Source organism: Pseudophryne corroboree, chromosome 7 (genome assembly GCF_028390025.1).
Source record: "Pseudophryne corroboree isolate aPseCor3 chromosome 7, aPseCor3.hap2, whole genome shotgun sequence".
Lineage (NCBI taxonomy): Eukaryota > Metazoa > Chordata > Amphibia > Anura > Myobatrachidae > Pseudophryne > Pseudophryne corroboree.
Genome location: NC_086450.1, coordinates 181,692,240 through 181,709,513, shown reverse-complemented (window position 1 = coordinate 181,709,513; position 17,274 = coordinate 181,692,240). Strand labels below are relative to the sequence as shown.

At 47.1% G+C, this 17,274-nt stretch overlaps 1 protein-coding gene across 1 annotated transcript in view; it reads right to left on the bottom strand.

Moving 5' to 3' along the window:
- Positions 1-17,274, bottom strand: part of SPEG (striated muscle enriched protein kinase) — a 519,092-nt gene that overhangs the window by 14,614 nt on the left and 487,204 nt on the right. Inside the window, exon 34 of the mRNA XM_063933852.1 lies at positions 7,510-7,632. Coding sequence (XP_063789922.1) covers positions 7,510-7,632 — 123 coding nt within the window. The remainder of the gene's footprint in view (positions 1-7,509; positions 7,633-17,274) is intronic.

Here is a 17,274-nt window from a genome sequence, read left to right as displayed (position 1 = left end):
ACACCCTTGTCCTTGGATATAGGGTTATCCGCTGATGCATCTGAAGATGCGATCCGGACCATTTGTCCAGCAGATCCCTCTGAAAAGTTCTTGCGTGAAATCTGCCGAATGGAATTGCTTCGTAGGAAGCCACCATTTTTACCAGGACCCTTGTGCAATGATGCACTGACACTTTTCCTGGTTTTAGGAGGTTCTTGACTAGCTCGGATAACTCCCTGGCTTTCTCATCCGGGAGAAACACCTTTTTCTGGACTGTGTCCAGAATCATCCCTAGGCACAGCAGACGTGTCGTCAGGATCAGCTGCGATTTTGGAATATTTAGAATCCATCCGTGCTGTTGTAGCAGTATCCGAGATAGTGCTACTCCGACCTCCAACTGTTCCCTGGACTTTGCCCTTATCAGGAGATCGTCCAAGTAAGGGGTAATTAAGACGCCTTTTCTTCGAAGAAGAATCATCATTTCGGCCATTACCTTTGTAAAGACCCGGGGTGCCGTGGACAATCCAAACGGCAGCGTCTGAAACTGACAGTGACAGTTCTATACCACGAACCTGAGGTACCCTTAGTGAGAAGGGCAAATTTGGGACATGGAGGTAAGCATCCCTGATGTCCCGGGACACTATATACTCCCCTTCTTCCTGTTCGTTATCACTGCTCTGAGTGACTCCATCTTGATTTGAACCTTTGTAAGTGTTCAAATTTTTTTAGATTTAGAATAGGTCTCACCTAGCCTTCTGGCTTCAGTACCACAATATAGTGTGGAATAATACCCCTTTCCTTGTTGTAGGAGGGGTAATTTGATTATCACCTGCTGGGAATACAGCTTGTGAATTTTTTCCATACTGCCTCCTTGTCGGAGGGATACCTTGGTAAAGCAGACTTCAGGAGCCTGCGAGGGGGAAACGTTTCGACATTCCAATCTGTACCCCTGGGATACTACTTGTAGGATCCAGGGGTCCTGTACGGTCCCAGCGTCATGCTGAGAGCTTGGCAGAAGCGGTGGAAGGCTTCTGTTCCTGGGAATGGGCTGCCTGCTGCAGTCTTCTTCCCTTTCCTCTATCCCTGGGCAAATATGACTCTTATAGGGACGAAAGGACTGAGGCTGAAAAGACGGTGTCTTTTTCTGCAGAGATGTGACTTAGGGTAAAAACGGTGGATTTTCCAGCAGTTGCCGTGGCCACCAGGTCCGATGGACCGACCCCAAATAACTCCTCTTCCTTTATACGGCAATACACCTTTGTGCCGTTTGGAATCTGCATCACCTGACCACTGTCGTGTCCATAAACATCTTCTGGCAGATATGGACATCGCACTTACTCTTGATGCCAGAGTGCAAATATCCCTCTGTGCATCTCGCATATATAGAAATGCATCCTTTAAATGCTCTATAGTCAATAAAATACTGTCCCTGTCAAGGGTATCAATATTTTTAGTCAGGGAATCCGACCAAGCCACCCCAGCTCTGCACATCCAGGCTGAGGCGATCGCTGGTCGCAGTATAACACCAGTATGTGTGTATATACTTTTATATGATATTTTCCAGCCTCCTGTCAGCTGGCTCCTTGAGGACGGCCCTATCTATAGACGGTACCGCCACTTGTTTTGATAAGCGTGTGAGCGCCTTATCCACCCTAAGGGGTGTTTCCCAACGCGCCCTAACTTCTGGCTAGAAAGGGTATACCGCCAATAATTTTCTATCGGGGGGAACCCACGCATCATCACACACTTCATTTAATTTATCTGATTCAGGAAAAACTACAGGTAGTTTTTTCACATCCCACATAATACCCTCTTTTGTGGTACTTGTAGTATCAGAAATATGTAACACCTCCTTCATTGCCCTTAACGTGTGGCCCTAATAAGGAATACGTTTGTTTATTCACCGTCGACACTGGATTCAGTGTCCGTGTCTGTGTCTGTGTCGACCGACTAAGGTAAACGGGCGTTTTAAAAACCCCTGACGGTGTTTTTGAGACGTCTGGACCGGTACTAATTGTTTGTCGGCCGTCTCATGTCGTCAACCGACCTTGCAGCGTGTTGACATTATCACGTAATTCCCTAAATAAGCCATCCATTCCGGTGTCGACTCCCTAGAGAGTGACATCACCATTACAGGCAATTGCTCCGCCTCCTCACCAACATCGTCCTCATACATGTCGACACACACGTACCGACACACAGCACACACACAGGGAATGCTCTGATAGAGGACAGGACCCACTAGCCCTTTGGAGAGACAGAGGGAGAGTTTGCCAGCACACACCAAAAAACGCTATAATTATATAGGGACAACCTTATATAAGTGTTTTCCCTTATAGCATCTTTTTATATATTTCTAACGCCAAATTAGTGCCCCCCCTCTCTGTTTTAACCCTGTTTCTGTAGTGCAGTGCAGGGGAGAGCCTGGGAGCCTTCCCTCCAGCCTTTCTGTGAGGGAAAATGGCGCTGTGTGCTGAGGAGATAGGCCCCGCCCCTTTTTCGGCGGGCTCGTCTCCCGCTCTTCAACGGATTCTGGCAGGGGTTAAATATCTCCATATAGCCCCCGGAGGCTATATGTGAGGTATTTTTTGCCAAAAAATAGGTTTACATTGCCTCCCAGGGCGCCCCCCTCCCAGCGCCCTGCACCCTCAGTGACTGCCGTGTGAAGTGTGCTGAGAGCAATGGCGCACAGCTGCAGTGCTGTGCGCTACCTTAAGAAGACTGAGGAGTCTTCTGCCGCCGATTCTGGACCTTCTTCTCTTTTCAGCATCTGCAAGGGGGCCGGCGGCGAGGCTCCGGTGACCATCCAGGCTGTACCTGTGATCGTCCCTCTGGAGCTAATGTCCAGTAGCCAAAGAAGCCAATCCATCCTGCACGCAGGTGAGTTCACTTCTTCTCCCCTAAGTCCCTCGTTGCAATGATCCTGTTGCCAGCAGGACTCACTGTAAAATAAAAAACCTAAGCTAAACTTTTCTAAGCAGCTCTTTAGGAGAGCCACCTAGATTGCACCCTTCTCGGCCGGGCACAAAAATCTAACTGAGGCTTGGAGGAGGGTCATAGGGGGAGGAGCCAGTGCACACCACCTGATCCTAAAGCTTTACTTTTTGTGCCCTGTCTCCTGCGGAGCCGCTATTCCCCATGGTCCTTTCAGGAACCCCAGCATCCACTAGGACGATAGAGAAAATAATATTATCTCTTATATTAACTTCTGTAAATCAACTAGAAAATTCAACTTCCAGGAAATAGCTAATTATCTGTTGCCTGGAGATAGTTGATATTATGTAATTCAATGACTAATCTATATGGTATATACGGGCATTGGCAAATTGGTCTGATAACATTGTTCCAGGTGGACAACCAGATATGAATGCGTTCAATTTGTTTTTGCTTTTCCAAGGTAGCAATGATGATTTATGCACAGTGGTTTCAGGATCATTATACAACCTGGTTTTCAACCAGATCAGATCAAATCCAATCCAATCAAATTTTATCAAATACAGTTGGAGGTTTTCAGCTGACACATGTTGCAGTGCTTGCTAGATCTTTCCACATTGACCACATGTATGAGCATTAAGCAGCTGATGTAGAGTCAGCTATAATTGCTCCTGCATTGTGCACACACAACTAAATGCTTATTTTCGCCTGTATGCAGAGTTGTAAGCGTCTGTGTGAGTGGACCGCCCCTATCTGTGGGCTCCGTTTGGTACCTGCCTTTGCCATCAGTGCACCAGCTCTATCCGAGGTGCAAACGATATGTATGACTGAAAACAGTCACATTTAAACTTCCATCCAACTGGCATGTGCTTAGCATACACAGGCAAAACCTTGCAACATACACTCGCATACATACAGCAATGCATCAGCCCCCCTAATGTTTAACCAGTGCTCCCAATCCGCACTGTATTTAGTAACCATGTCGGTAGGAATCACCATTAATGAATAATGAATGTAATACAAAATCCTTCTGTATGGTACATTTAGGTAAATGTATTAATTGTGCCGCTACAACACTTGCTGCTTCGCCTCATTACCAGGGCGAAGCAGGAAGGGCCATCGACAAAATATATGTACATCTACCGGCGATGTTCCCTGAGCTCACAGCGCGTCAGCTCAGTGCAACCTCAGGTTACTTGCCATCCCTGGACTCGGCAACAAGTAACCAGGAAATTCATGCTGGAACCACCAGACCAGCGGTGGCCAACCCGCGGCTCTTTCATCTGCCGCATGAGGCTCGGCCGGCTCCTGGCCACCGCTGCCCCCAGCCCCAGGCACACGCAAGCATCTCCGGCAGCGGTGTCTCGCTTCAAATCGGCGCCAGCCCGTGAGCCAATCAGAGCTCGCGGATCGGCAGCTAAGGCTCCTGATTGGCTGCCGGACCGCGAGCTTTGATTGGCTCACGGACCAGCGCCTAATTCAAGAGAGACACCGCCGCCGGAGAAAGCAGAAGCAGCGCAGTGAGCGGGGAGGGGAGCAGGTGGGGGGGGAGGGCGGCTGGTGAGCACTGTAGGGACATGTGTATCTGTACATGTATATCTGTACTGGGAGCATAGCAGGCACTGGGGGCATAGCTGGCACTGGGGGCATAGCTGTCACTGGGAGCATATCTGGCACTGGGGGCATAGCAGGCACTGGGGGCATAGCAGGCACTGTGGGCATATCTGGCACTGGGGCATAGCAGGCACTGGGAGCATAGCAGGCACTGTGGGGACATGTGTATCTGGCACTGGGGGCATATCTGGCACTGGGAGCATATCTGGCACTGTGGGGACATGTGTATCTTGTACTGGGGGCATATCTGGCACTGGGGGCATAGCAGGCACTGGGAGCATAGCAGGCACTGGGGGCATATGTGGCACTGGGGGCATATCTGGCACTGGGAGCATATCTGGCACTGTGGGGACATGTGTATCTTGTACTGGGGGCATTTCTGGCACTGGGGGCATAGCAGGCACTGGGAGCATATCTAGCACTGAGGGCATATGTGGCACTGGAGGCATACAGGCACTGGGAGCATATCTGGCACTGGGAGCATAGCAGGCACTGGGAGCATAGCAGGCACTGTGGGGACATGTGTATCTTGTACTGGGGGCATATCTGGCACTGGGGGCATAGCAGGCACTGTGGGGACATGTGTATCTGCACTGGAGGCATATCTGGCACTGAGGCATAGCAGGCACTGGGAGCATAGCAGGCACTGGTGGCATAGCAGGCACTGGTGGCATAGCAGGCACTGTGTGGGGACATGTGTATCTGGCACTGGGGGCATAGCAGACACTGTGGGGACATGTGTATCTGCACTGGGGGCATATCTGGCACTGGTGACATAGCAGGCACTGTGGGGACATGTGTATCTGCACTGGGGGCATATCTGGCACTGGGGGCATAGCAGGCACTGTGGGCATAGCAGGCACTGGGAGCATAGCTGGCACTGTGGGCATAGCAGGCAATGTGGGGACATGTGTATCTGGCACTGTAGGGACATGTGTATCTGACACTGTGGGGCATAGCTGACACTGTGGGGACATATGTATCTGGCACTGGAGACATGTGTATCTGGCACTGGGGGCATATATGTATCTGGCACTTTGGCGTTTTTAGATGTATGGGGCACTGTACTGGGGCATTATATGTATCTGGCACTGTACAACATGACGAAAAACGGGGTTATGATATGAGGTCATACTTCTACCAACGTCATACCGAAAGGTGTGCACACAAAAATGGGGTGTGGCTTTGTGACAACTAGGCCACGCCCTCATATTTGCGCGCACGCATGATAGTGGCTCTTGCTCTTGACGACAGATCTTTTCTGGCTCTTTGCCTCTGACGGGTTGACCACCCCTGCACCAGACGGACCCGCAGTGCTCAGAGTGGAGGCACCTACAACACGTGTGGCCACTTACCAGCGGGGAGGAGAGGGTGAATCAGTCGGCAGGAAGGGGTGAGACCCTGTGTGGGGTGAGCAGTGAAGTGACCAGGAGGAGGAGGGGTAGGTGCCGGGTCTGCAGATGATGAGGGTGAGGAGGAGGCAGATAACCAGCTCAGCTGCTTTATATATACTGCGCATCGACGGAGGGGTGGGGTCCTTTGCTCGCCCCTTTGACACCCCGCAGAGGTCATGCCCAGACCCTCCGTCCAGCTGCTAGTGGCTACTGGCCTCCTTTACTCCAGACTGGCCCGGGAGCTGATGAGCTTACACGTGCCAGTACTGGTGTACATAGTCCAGCATCATTATATTATAGCCTGCCCATTTACAGTATATATATATATATATATATATATACATACACACACATGCATAGCTCCCAACTGTCTCGATTTTCGTGGGACAGTCCAGTTTATTGGGACTTTCTTTCTGTCCCACCCAGTGTCCCAAGGTGGGGGCAGTAGGGAGGCTCCTGTCACTCACTGCTCTGCTTAGCAGAGCAGCGGTGAATAGACGCTGTGTGCATGAGCACAACGTCTATTCATGGGAGACAGAGAGAGAGAGGGCATGCTTCGGGGATATAACCCAGTGTTCAGGGCCTTTTGTCTGGCCCTGAGGAGGGGTTATATCCTCGAAACATGTCAGCCCATTAAACTGACATTTCATTGAACAGTTGCACCAGTGTGCTTGAGCGCCGCCGTTTTCACCTATTCTTGTATTGTGGAATCTGGATATCCCACCTGGACGGCACCGCAGCATTTAACTATATATATATATATCTAAAAGGCCAACACTACTCCTCACCTCTTTTTGTGCTGGCGGCACACACCTACACACACACACACACACACACACACACACACACACACACACACACACACACACACACACACACACACACACACACACACACACACACACACACACACACACACACACACACACACACACACACACACACACACACACACACACACACACACACACACACACACACACACACACGCTGAATGACAGAGTCCCAACTCCCAGCAGGAGGAGTTTCAGAAACCCAGCTCCTGTGTGAGTAGTGACTGCCATCCCTATAATCCGGCCCTGATGTCTGTCATTTTGACGGACTTTTAACCATACTTGCCTACCTGACCCTCTCCATGAGGGAGAAAATGCTCTGTTCCTGGACTTTCCTGGTAATGTATGATTGCCATCACCTGTGTTGAAACACCTTTGTTATCAATTACCTAGCTCACCACAGGTGATGGCAATCATACATTACCAGGAAAGTCCAGGAACAGAGCATTTTCTCCCTCATGGAGAGGGTCAGGTAGGCAAGTATGCTTTTAACTAGTTTATAAAATGTATCCCACTGTAATAACAGCAACTGTGCAGAAAAAGAGGTATGGCCCATAGCAACCAATCACACACTGTCATTTTCTGGGCAGATCACAAAAAGAGGTCGTCATCTGGTTGGTTGCTAAGTGCCACACCTCCTTTTCTGCACCCTTACCTGTATAACAGCTTTCATCATTGTCTGCCAGTCTGCTTCGGTTACTGTGACTCCAAGGAGACGTTAGACAGTACACCACCAGTTTTAGACCCCATCTTACCATTCATTTGACACTCCAGGATGTAGGTGCAGGGTGAACTGTGCTCTAAAGATTTCCACAGAACCAGCACTGTGTCCTTATACTTCTGTGGGATCTCCGGCGTGCCAGGAGCTTGGGGAATTCCTGTCCAGATAGGAGGGGATAATCAAAACATATTACATACACGTTCAAGAAATGAGAAAAAAACAAAACTTTTATTTTATATATGATGGCAACAAATGTACCGCTCTCTAGTACAGTGATTATCACAAACACATGAGTCCATATGTACTACTTGTTATTACACAGTTTTGTTTTATCCTTGTGTCCAATTGTAAAGTGCAACGGAATTTGCTGCGCTATATATGAAACTGTTAATAAATAATAATAAATAAATAATACTACTGTAGCTTGCGAAATGCAAGAACCAGCGTAATTCTGGCAATTTAGCCCATAGATGTAAAGTGGCAATAAATTACAAGGTAGCACAAGGAAAATCATTTTGCAGCAGTTTCTGCAACTCACAGGCTATTACATATGGGCCATAAGATTTTAATAGACTAATTCACAAGTCATTTTAATTAAATATGCAGTTATGACACTGAATATATTAGTATTAAATAAATGGGTGTGGCTATGTTAATTTAAAATAAATAAATAAATAACGCGCACAATTCACCCACTACTCCACATCCCCTTTGTCTAACCTTACCATTTATACTAATTCCCTGTTTTTTTTTATTGTAGACCATGTTTTATTGGCTTTTCTCCCTTATACATTGCATTCTATACCTAATTTTGTACTTTGTATATTTAAAAAAAAAAAAATCAATAAATAGATTTAAATAAATACAAATAGGAAGCAAGTGTTTTGAATTTGTTTTCTTAAAGATCCTTTTTTACAACAAATTTTATCAATAATTTGTGACGTTTAAATGTGTAATAAAAGTTTAGTTTAGAAGTATATGTCATTTTACTCTGTGGTGCTTTTTATTTTTAATTAACATTTATTATATAACATAATGCGTCTGATTCCAGTGGCAAACGCAGGATTTGCATGGGGGGGTTTCCAGAACTGGGCGGAGCCAATTACGGGGGTGGGGACTGAGGTGACCCAGTATATGCTGGGTCCGTAAAACTAGTGTGTCTGTGTGTGTGTGTGTGTGTGTATATATATATATATATATATATATATCTCTACACATATATATGCTTGTGCCATTATGCCACAGTTTACACTGCACCACTGGCTGTTGGAGTGATGCAGGTCGTTGATTAAGTGGATGCATTAAAATAATTTATACTAAAGTCCCGGAGTGCCATGTCCTGTCTTGGACATTTGTTTGTTCTGACTCTTCTACATATATATATATATACATATATCTACACACACACATATATATATATATATACATACACACACACACACATACATATACACGGGTGGTCTTCAGTATGCCGGCGGTCGGGCTCCCGGCGACCAGCATACCGGCGCCAGGAGCCTGACCGCCGGCATACCGACACTTATTCTCCCTCGTGGGGGTCCACGACCCCCCTGGAGGGAGAATAGAATAGTGTGGCGCGCGTAGCGTGGCGAGCGCAGCGAGCCCGCAAGGGGCTCATTTGCTCTCGCCACACTGTTGGTAAGCCGGCGGCCGGCCTCCCGGCGCCGGTATGCTGGTCGCCGGGAGGCCGGCCGCCGGGAGATCGTAGTGAACCCATATACACATATACATAGCATATTAAACATGCATACATATATATATATACATACACACACACATACAGTACACATATATATACACATGTATATATATATATATCATATGTGTGTGTTTATATGTATGTATGTATGTATGTATGTATGTATATACATGTGTATATATGTAGGCACATGGATATATATGTACTATAATTAAAATAAAGTAAACTTTTATTGCACTTGCAAGTGCCACCAGGAAGACAGCAGGCTGCAGAGGACGCTAGACAGTCATTAATAATACTCATGCAGGAACCCCCCCTGGGTGCGCCACTGGATTCCTGAATTGGGAGCAAAGCAAACCAAGCCAGCAACTTTGTATTTGACTAACCATATTACAATGCAAGGATTACAAATACAGTATTTATGTTTAGCATGCAGGGTAAATACTGGCTGTTTTTGCATGTAGCCAACAAATGCTGGACAGCTTTATTTTAAATTAATTTAATTTTGAGTTCGGGCACATTTCTCCCATATCGAAATCTCTCTGCACATTTTAAACCTGATTCTGACTCGGACACAATGTGACTGTAATTACAGGAAGGCACATCAGCCAGACTAACTATCAATACAAGTATCTGTACGGCTATTGTGAGTATCTGTATGGCTAATATAAGTTTCTATACGGCTACTGCAAATAGCTGTATGGCCAACGCAAGTATCTGTATGGCTAATATAAGTTTCTATACGGCTACTGCAAATAGCTGTATGGCCAACGCAAGTATCTGTATGGCTAATATAAGTATCTATACGGCTACTGCAAATATCTGTATGGCTAATGCGAGTATCTGTACAGCTAATGCAAGTATCCATAGGACTAATGTGAATATCTGTACGGCTAATGCAAGTATCTGTATGGCTAATATAAGTATCAATACGGCTTCTGCAAATATCTGTATGGCCAATGCAAGTATCTGTATGGCTAATATAAGTATTTATACGGCTACTGCAAATATCTGTATGGCCAATGCAAGTATCTGTATGGCTAATATAAGTATTTATACGGCTACTGCAAATATCTGTATGGCCAATGCAAGTATCTGTATGGCTAATATAAGTATCTATACGGCTACTGCAAATATCTGTATGGCTAATGCGAGTATCTGTACGGCTAATGCAAGTATCCATAGGACTAATGTGAATATCTGTATGGCCAATGCAAGTATCTGTATGGCTAATATAAGTATCTATACGGCTACTGCAAATATCTGTTTGGCCAGTGCAAGTATCTGTATGGCTAATATAAGTATCTATACGGCTACTGCAAATATCTGTATGGCCAATGCAAGTATCTGTATGGCTAATATAAGTATTTATAGGGCTACTGCAAATATCTGTATGGCTAATGCGAGTATCTGTACGGCTAATGTGAGTATCTGTTTGGCTAATGCAAGTATCTGTATGGCTAATGCGAGTATCTGTATGACTAATGTGAGTATCTGTTTGGCTAATGCAAGTATCTGTATGGCTAATATAAGTATTTATACGGCTACTGCAAATATCTGTATGGCTAATGAGAGTATCTGTATGGCTAATATAAGTATCTATACGGCTACTGCAAATATCCCTATGGCCAATGCAAGTATCCATAGGACTAATGTGAGTATCTGTATGGCCGATGCTAGTATCTGTATGGCTAATGCGAGTATCTGTAGGACTAATGTGAGTATCTGTTTGGCTAATGCAAGTATCTGTATGGTTACTGCAAGTATCCGTAGAGCTAATGCGAGTATCCGTACAGCAACAAGTGGGACACAGCACCGACCACTGTTTTTCCGTCAACAGTCATCATCATTAGTATGGGCACTTTAACCTGCCCCATGCCTCAGGATAGCTCGGAATTCTGGCTACACGCCTGTGACACTCCCAGAAGATGGATCTCCTGCATACCCCCACAACGTTGCCACTCAGATGCTGCAGAGAGATCTGGTCAACATCTGTCTGACTCGCCTGGAGATTCACACTAATGCGTAAATTGGCTTCTGCTACTTGCGGCCATATACGGAGCCGTGTCTGACTCAGGATCAGCCCCTGTAAATCAGCCCCACCTGCAGTGCAACATGGGTTTTCCAAGGTGCACAGTTACTGGCTCTTTTTGCTTTAATCCTAACACTCAGAACCAATATATGTTCAGATTCAAGCCTGAGAAACTCACAAATTGGAGATAGATGAATAATATTAACATTTCCATTAGATGGCAGATTCATACAGATCAAGAATACATTATTTTCACCAAGTTATTCTGTTATGAAAATAAGAATTTACTTACCGATAATTCTATTTCTCGGAGTCCGTAGTGGATGCTGGGGTTCCTGAAAGGACCATGGGGGATAGCGGCTCCGCAGGAGACAGGGCACAAAAAGTAAAGCTTTAGGATCAGGTGGTGTGCACTGGCTCCTCCCCCTATGACCCTCCTCCAAGCCAGTTAGGTACTGTGCCCGGACGAGCGTACACAATAAGGGAGGAATTTTGAATCCCGGGTAAGACTCATAGCAGCCACACCAATCACACCGTACAACTTGTGATCTAAACCCAGTTAACAGTATGATAACAGCGGAGCCTCTGAAAGATGGCTCGCAACAATAATAACCCGATTTTTGTAACTATGTACAAGTATTGCAGATAATCCGCACTTGGGATGGGCGCCCAGCATCCACTACGGACTCCGAGAAATAGAATTATCGGTAAGTAAATTCTTATTTTCTCTATCGTCCTAGTGGATGCTGGGGTTCCTGAAAGGACCATGGGGATTATACCAAAGCTCCCAAACGGGCGGGAGAGTGCGGATGACTCTGCAGCACCGAATGAGAGAACTCCAGGTCCTCTTTTGCCAGGATATCAAATTTGTAGAATTTTACAAACGTGTTCTCCCCTGACCACGTATCTGCTCGGCAGAGTTGTAATGCCGAGACCTCTCGGGCAGCCGCCCAAGATGAGCCCACCTTCCTTGTGGAATGGGCCTTAACCGATTTAGACTGTGGCAGGCCTGCCTCAGAATGTGCAAGTTGAATTGTGTTACAAATCCAACGAGCAATCGACTGCTTAGAAGCAGGCGCACCCAACTTGTTGGGTGCATACAGTATAAACAGCGAGTCAGATTTTCTGACTCCAGCTGTCCCGGAACATATTTTCAGGGCCCTGACAACTTCTAGCAACTTGGAGTCCTCCAAGTCCCTAGTAGGTGCAAGGCACCACAATAAGCTGGTTCAGGTGAAACACTGACACCACCTTAGGGAGAGAACTGGGGACGAGTCCGCAGCTCTGCCCTGTCCGAATGGACAAACAGATATGGGCTTTTTTGAGAAAAAACCACCAATTTGACACTCGCCTGGTCCAAGCCAGGGCCAAGAGCATGGTCACTTTTTATGTGAGATGCTTCAAATCCACATATTTGACTGGTTTTAAACCAATGTGATTTGAGGAATCCCAGAACAACGTTGAGATCCCACAGTGCCACTGGAGGCACAAAAAAAAAGGTTTTGTATATGCAATACTCCCTTGACAAACTTCTGGACTTCAGGAACTGAAGCCAATTCTTTTTGGAAGAAAATTTACAGGGCCGAATTTGAACCTTAATGGACCCCAATTTGAGGCCCATAGACACTCCTGTTTGCAGGAAATGCAGGAAACGACCGAGTTGAAATTTCTTTGTGGGGCCTTCCTGGCCTCACACCACGCAACATATTTTCGCCACACGTGGTGATAATGTTGTGCGGTCACCTCCTTTCTGGCTTTGACCAGGGTAGGAATGACCTCTTCCGGAATGCCTTTTTTTCCCTTAGGATCCGGCTTTCCATCGCCATGCCGACAAACGCAGCTGCGGTAAGTCTTGGAACAGACATGGTACTTGCTGAAGCAAGTCCCTTCTTAGCGGCAGAGGCCATAAGACCTCTGTAAGCATCTCTTGAAGTTCCGGGTACCAAGTCCTTCTTGGCCAATCCGGAGCCATGAGTATAGTTCTTACTCCTCTACGTCTTATAATTCTCAGCACCTTAGGTATGAGAAGCAGAGGAGGGAACACATACACCGACTGGTACACCCACGGTGTTACCAGAACGTCCACATCTATTGCCTGAGAGTCTCTTGACCTGGCGCAATACCTGTCCCGTTTTTTTGTTCAGACGGGACGCCATCATGTCCACCTTTGGTATTTCCCAACGGTTTACAATCATGTGGAAAAAACTTCTCAATGAAGTTTCCACTCTCCCGGGTGGAGGTCGTGCTGAGGAAGTCTGCTTCCCAGTTTCCATTCCCGGGATGAAAAACTGCTGACAGTGTTATCACATGATTTTCCGCCCAGCGAAAAGTCCTTGCAGTTTCTGCCATTGCCCTCCTGCTTCTTGTGTCGCCCTGTCTGTTTACGTGGGCGACTGCCGTGATGTTTTTCCCACTGGATCAATACCGGCTGACCTTGAAGCAGAGGTCTTGCTAAGCTTAGAGCATTATAAATTTACCCTTAGCTCCAGTATATTTATGTGGAGAAAAGTCTCCATACTTGATCACACTCCCTGGAAATTTTTCCCTTGTGTGACTGCTCCCCAGCCTCTCAGGCTGGGCTCCGTGGTTACCAGCATCCAATCCTGAATGCCGAATCTGCGGCCCTCTAGAAGATGAGCACTCTATAACCACCACAGGAGAGACACCCTTGTCCTTGGATATTGGGTTATCCGCTGATGCATCTGAAGATGCGATCCGGACCATTTGTCCAGCAGATCCCACTGAAAAGTTCTTACGTGAAATCTGCCGAATGGAATTGCTTCGTAGGAAGCCACCATTTTTACCCAGGACCCTTGTGCAATGATGCACTGTTTTTAGGAGGTTCCTGACTTGCTCGGATAACTCCCTGGCTTTCTCTTCCGGGAGAAACACCTTTTTCTGGACTGTGTCCAGAATCATCCCTAGGCACAGCAGACGTGTCGTCGGGATCAGCTGCGATTTTGGAATATTTAGAATCCACCCGTGCTGATTGTAGCAGTATCCGAGATAGTGCTACTCCGACCTCCAACTGTTCCCTGGACTATGCCCCTATCAGGAGATCGTCCAAGTAAGGGATAATTAAGACGCCTTTTCTTCGAAGAAGAATCATCATTTCGGCCATTACCTTGGTAAAGACCCCGGGGTGCCGTGGACAATCCAAACGGCAGCGTCTGAAACTGATAGTGACAGTTCTGCACCACGAACCTGAGGTACCCTTAGTGAGAAGGGCAAATTTGGGACATAGAGGTAAGCATCCCTGATGTCCCGGGACACTATATAGTCCCCTTCTTCCTGGTTCGTTATCACTGCTCTGAGTGACTTCATCTTAATTTGAACCTTTGTAAGTGTTCAAAAAAAAATTTTTAGAATAAGTCTCACCTAGCCTTCTGGCTTCAGTACCACAATATAGTGTGGAATAATACCCCTTTTCTGTAGTAGGAGGGGTAATTTAATTATCACCTGCTGGGAATACAGCTTGTGAATTTTTTCCCATACTACCTCCTTGTCGGAGGGAGACTTGGTAAAGCAGACTTCAGGAGCCTGCGAAGGGGAAACGTCTCGACATTCCCATCTGTACCCCCGGGATACTACTTGTAGGATCCAGGGGTCCTGTACGGTCTCAGCGCCATGCTGAGAACTTGTCAGACGCGGTGGAACGCTTCTGTTCCTGGGAATGGGCTGCCTGCTGCAGTCTTCTTCCCTTTCCTCTATCCCTGGGCAGATATAATCTTATAGGGACGAGAGGACTGAGGCTGAAAAGACGGTGTCTTTTTCTGCAGAGATGTGACTTAGGGTAAAAAACGGTGGATTTTCCAGCAGTTGCCGTGACCACCAGGTCCGATGGACCGACCCCAAACAAGTCCTCTTCCTTTATACGGCCATACTGTGCCGTTTGGAATCTGCATCACCTGACCACTGTCGTGTCCATAACATCTTCTGGCAGTTATGGACATCGCGTTTATTCATGATGCCAGAGTGCAAATATCCCTCTGTGCATCTCGCATATATAGAAATGCTCTATAGTCAATAAAATACTGTCCCTGTCAAGGGTATCAATATTTTTAGTCAGGGAATCCGACCAAGCCACCCTAGCTCTGCACATCCAGGCTGAGGCGATCGCTGGCCGCAGTATAACACCAGTATGTGTGTATATACTTTTTATTATATTTTCCAGCCTTGTCAGCTGGTCCTTGAGGACGGCCCTATCTATAGACGGTACCGCCACTTGTTTTGATAAGCGTGTGAGCGCCTTATCCACCTTAAGGGGTGTTTCCCAACGCGCCCTAACTTCTGGCGGGAAAGGGTATACCGCCCATAATTTTCTATCGGGGGGAACCCACGCATCATCACACACTTTATTTAATTTATCTGATTCAGGAAAAACTATGGTAGTTTTTTCACATCCCACATAATACCCTCTTTTGTGGTACTTGTAGTATCAGAAATACGTAACACCTCCTTCATTGCCTTTAACGTGTGGCCCTAATAAGGAATACGTTTGTTTATTCACCGTCGACACTGGATTCAGTGTCCCTGTCTGTGTCTGTGTCGACCGACTAAAGTAAACGGGCGTTTTAAAAACCCTAGACGGTGTTTTTGAGACGTCTGGACCGTACTAATTGTTTGTCGGCCGTCTCATGTCGTCAACCGACTTTGCAGCGTGTTGACATTATCACGTAATTTCCTAAATAAGCCATCCATTCCGGTGTCGACTCCCTAGAGAGTGACATCACCATTACAGGCAATTGCTCCGCCTCCACGCCAATATCGTCCTCATACATGTCGACACACACGTACCGACACACAGCAGACACACAGGGAATGCTCTATACGAAGACAGGACCCACTAGCCCTTTGGGGAGACAGAGGGAGAGTCTGCCAGCACACACCAAAAAGCGCTATATATGACAGGGATAGCCTTATGATTAAGTGCTCCCTTATAGCTGCTTTTATATTAATATATATATATATAGCCATTTATTTTGCCCCCCCTCTCTGTTATACCCTGTTTCTGTAGTGCAGTGCAGGGGAGAGACCTGGGAGCCTTCCTGACCAGCGGAGCTGTGACAGAAAATGGCGCCGTGTGCTGAGGAGATAGGCCCCGCCCCTTTTCCGGCGGGCTCGTCTCCCGCTATTTAGTACATTTAGGCAGGGGTAAATATCTCCATATAGCCTCTGGGGCTATATGTGAGGTATTTTTAGCCTTTTTAAAGGTTTTCATTTGCCTCCCAGGGCGCCCCCCCCCAGCGCCCTGCACCCTCAGTGACTGCCGTGTGAAGTGTGCTGAGAGGAAAATGGCGCACAGCTGCAGTGCTGTGCGCTACCTTAAGAAGACTGCAGGAGTCTTCAGCCGCCGATTCTGGACCTCTTCTTGCTTCAGCATCTGTGAGGGGGCCGGCGGCGTGGCTCCGGTGACCATCCAGGCTGTACCTGTGATCGTCCCTCTGGAGCTTCATGTCCAGTAGCCAAGAAGCCAATCCATCCTGCACGCAGGTGAGTTCACTTCTTCTCCCCTCTGTCCCTCGTTGCAGTGATCCTGTTGCCAGCAGGAATCACTGTAAAATAAAAAACCTAAGCTAAACTCTCTAAGCAGCTCTTTATGAGAGCCACCTAGAATTGCACCCTTCTCGGCCGGGCACAAAATCTAACTGGCTTGGAGGAGGGTCATAGGGGGAGGAGCCAGTGCACACCACCTGATCCTAAAGCTTTACTTTTTGTGCCCTGTCTCCTGCGGAGCCGCTATCCCCCATGGTCCTTTCAGGAACCCCAGCATCCACTAGGACGATAGAGAAAAGGTATTTACTAACATATATGTATGTGATAGGGGATACACACGATATCCCGGCGGGTGGGATGCCGGCAGTCATATGACACAACCCAACCCTAACCCTCCCCGGTGGTGCCTAAACCTAACTTCCCTTCCCACAGCCTAAACCTAACCCTTCCTCCCTGGCAGCCTAACCCTAACCCTTTCCCCGCAGCCTAAGCCTAACATCCCCACTAGCCCCCCACCCCCTCCCCACCATCCCCACCCTACTGCTTACCAAGCA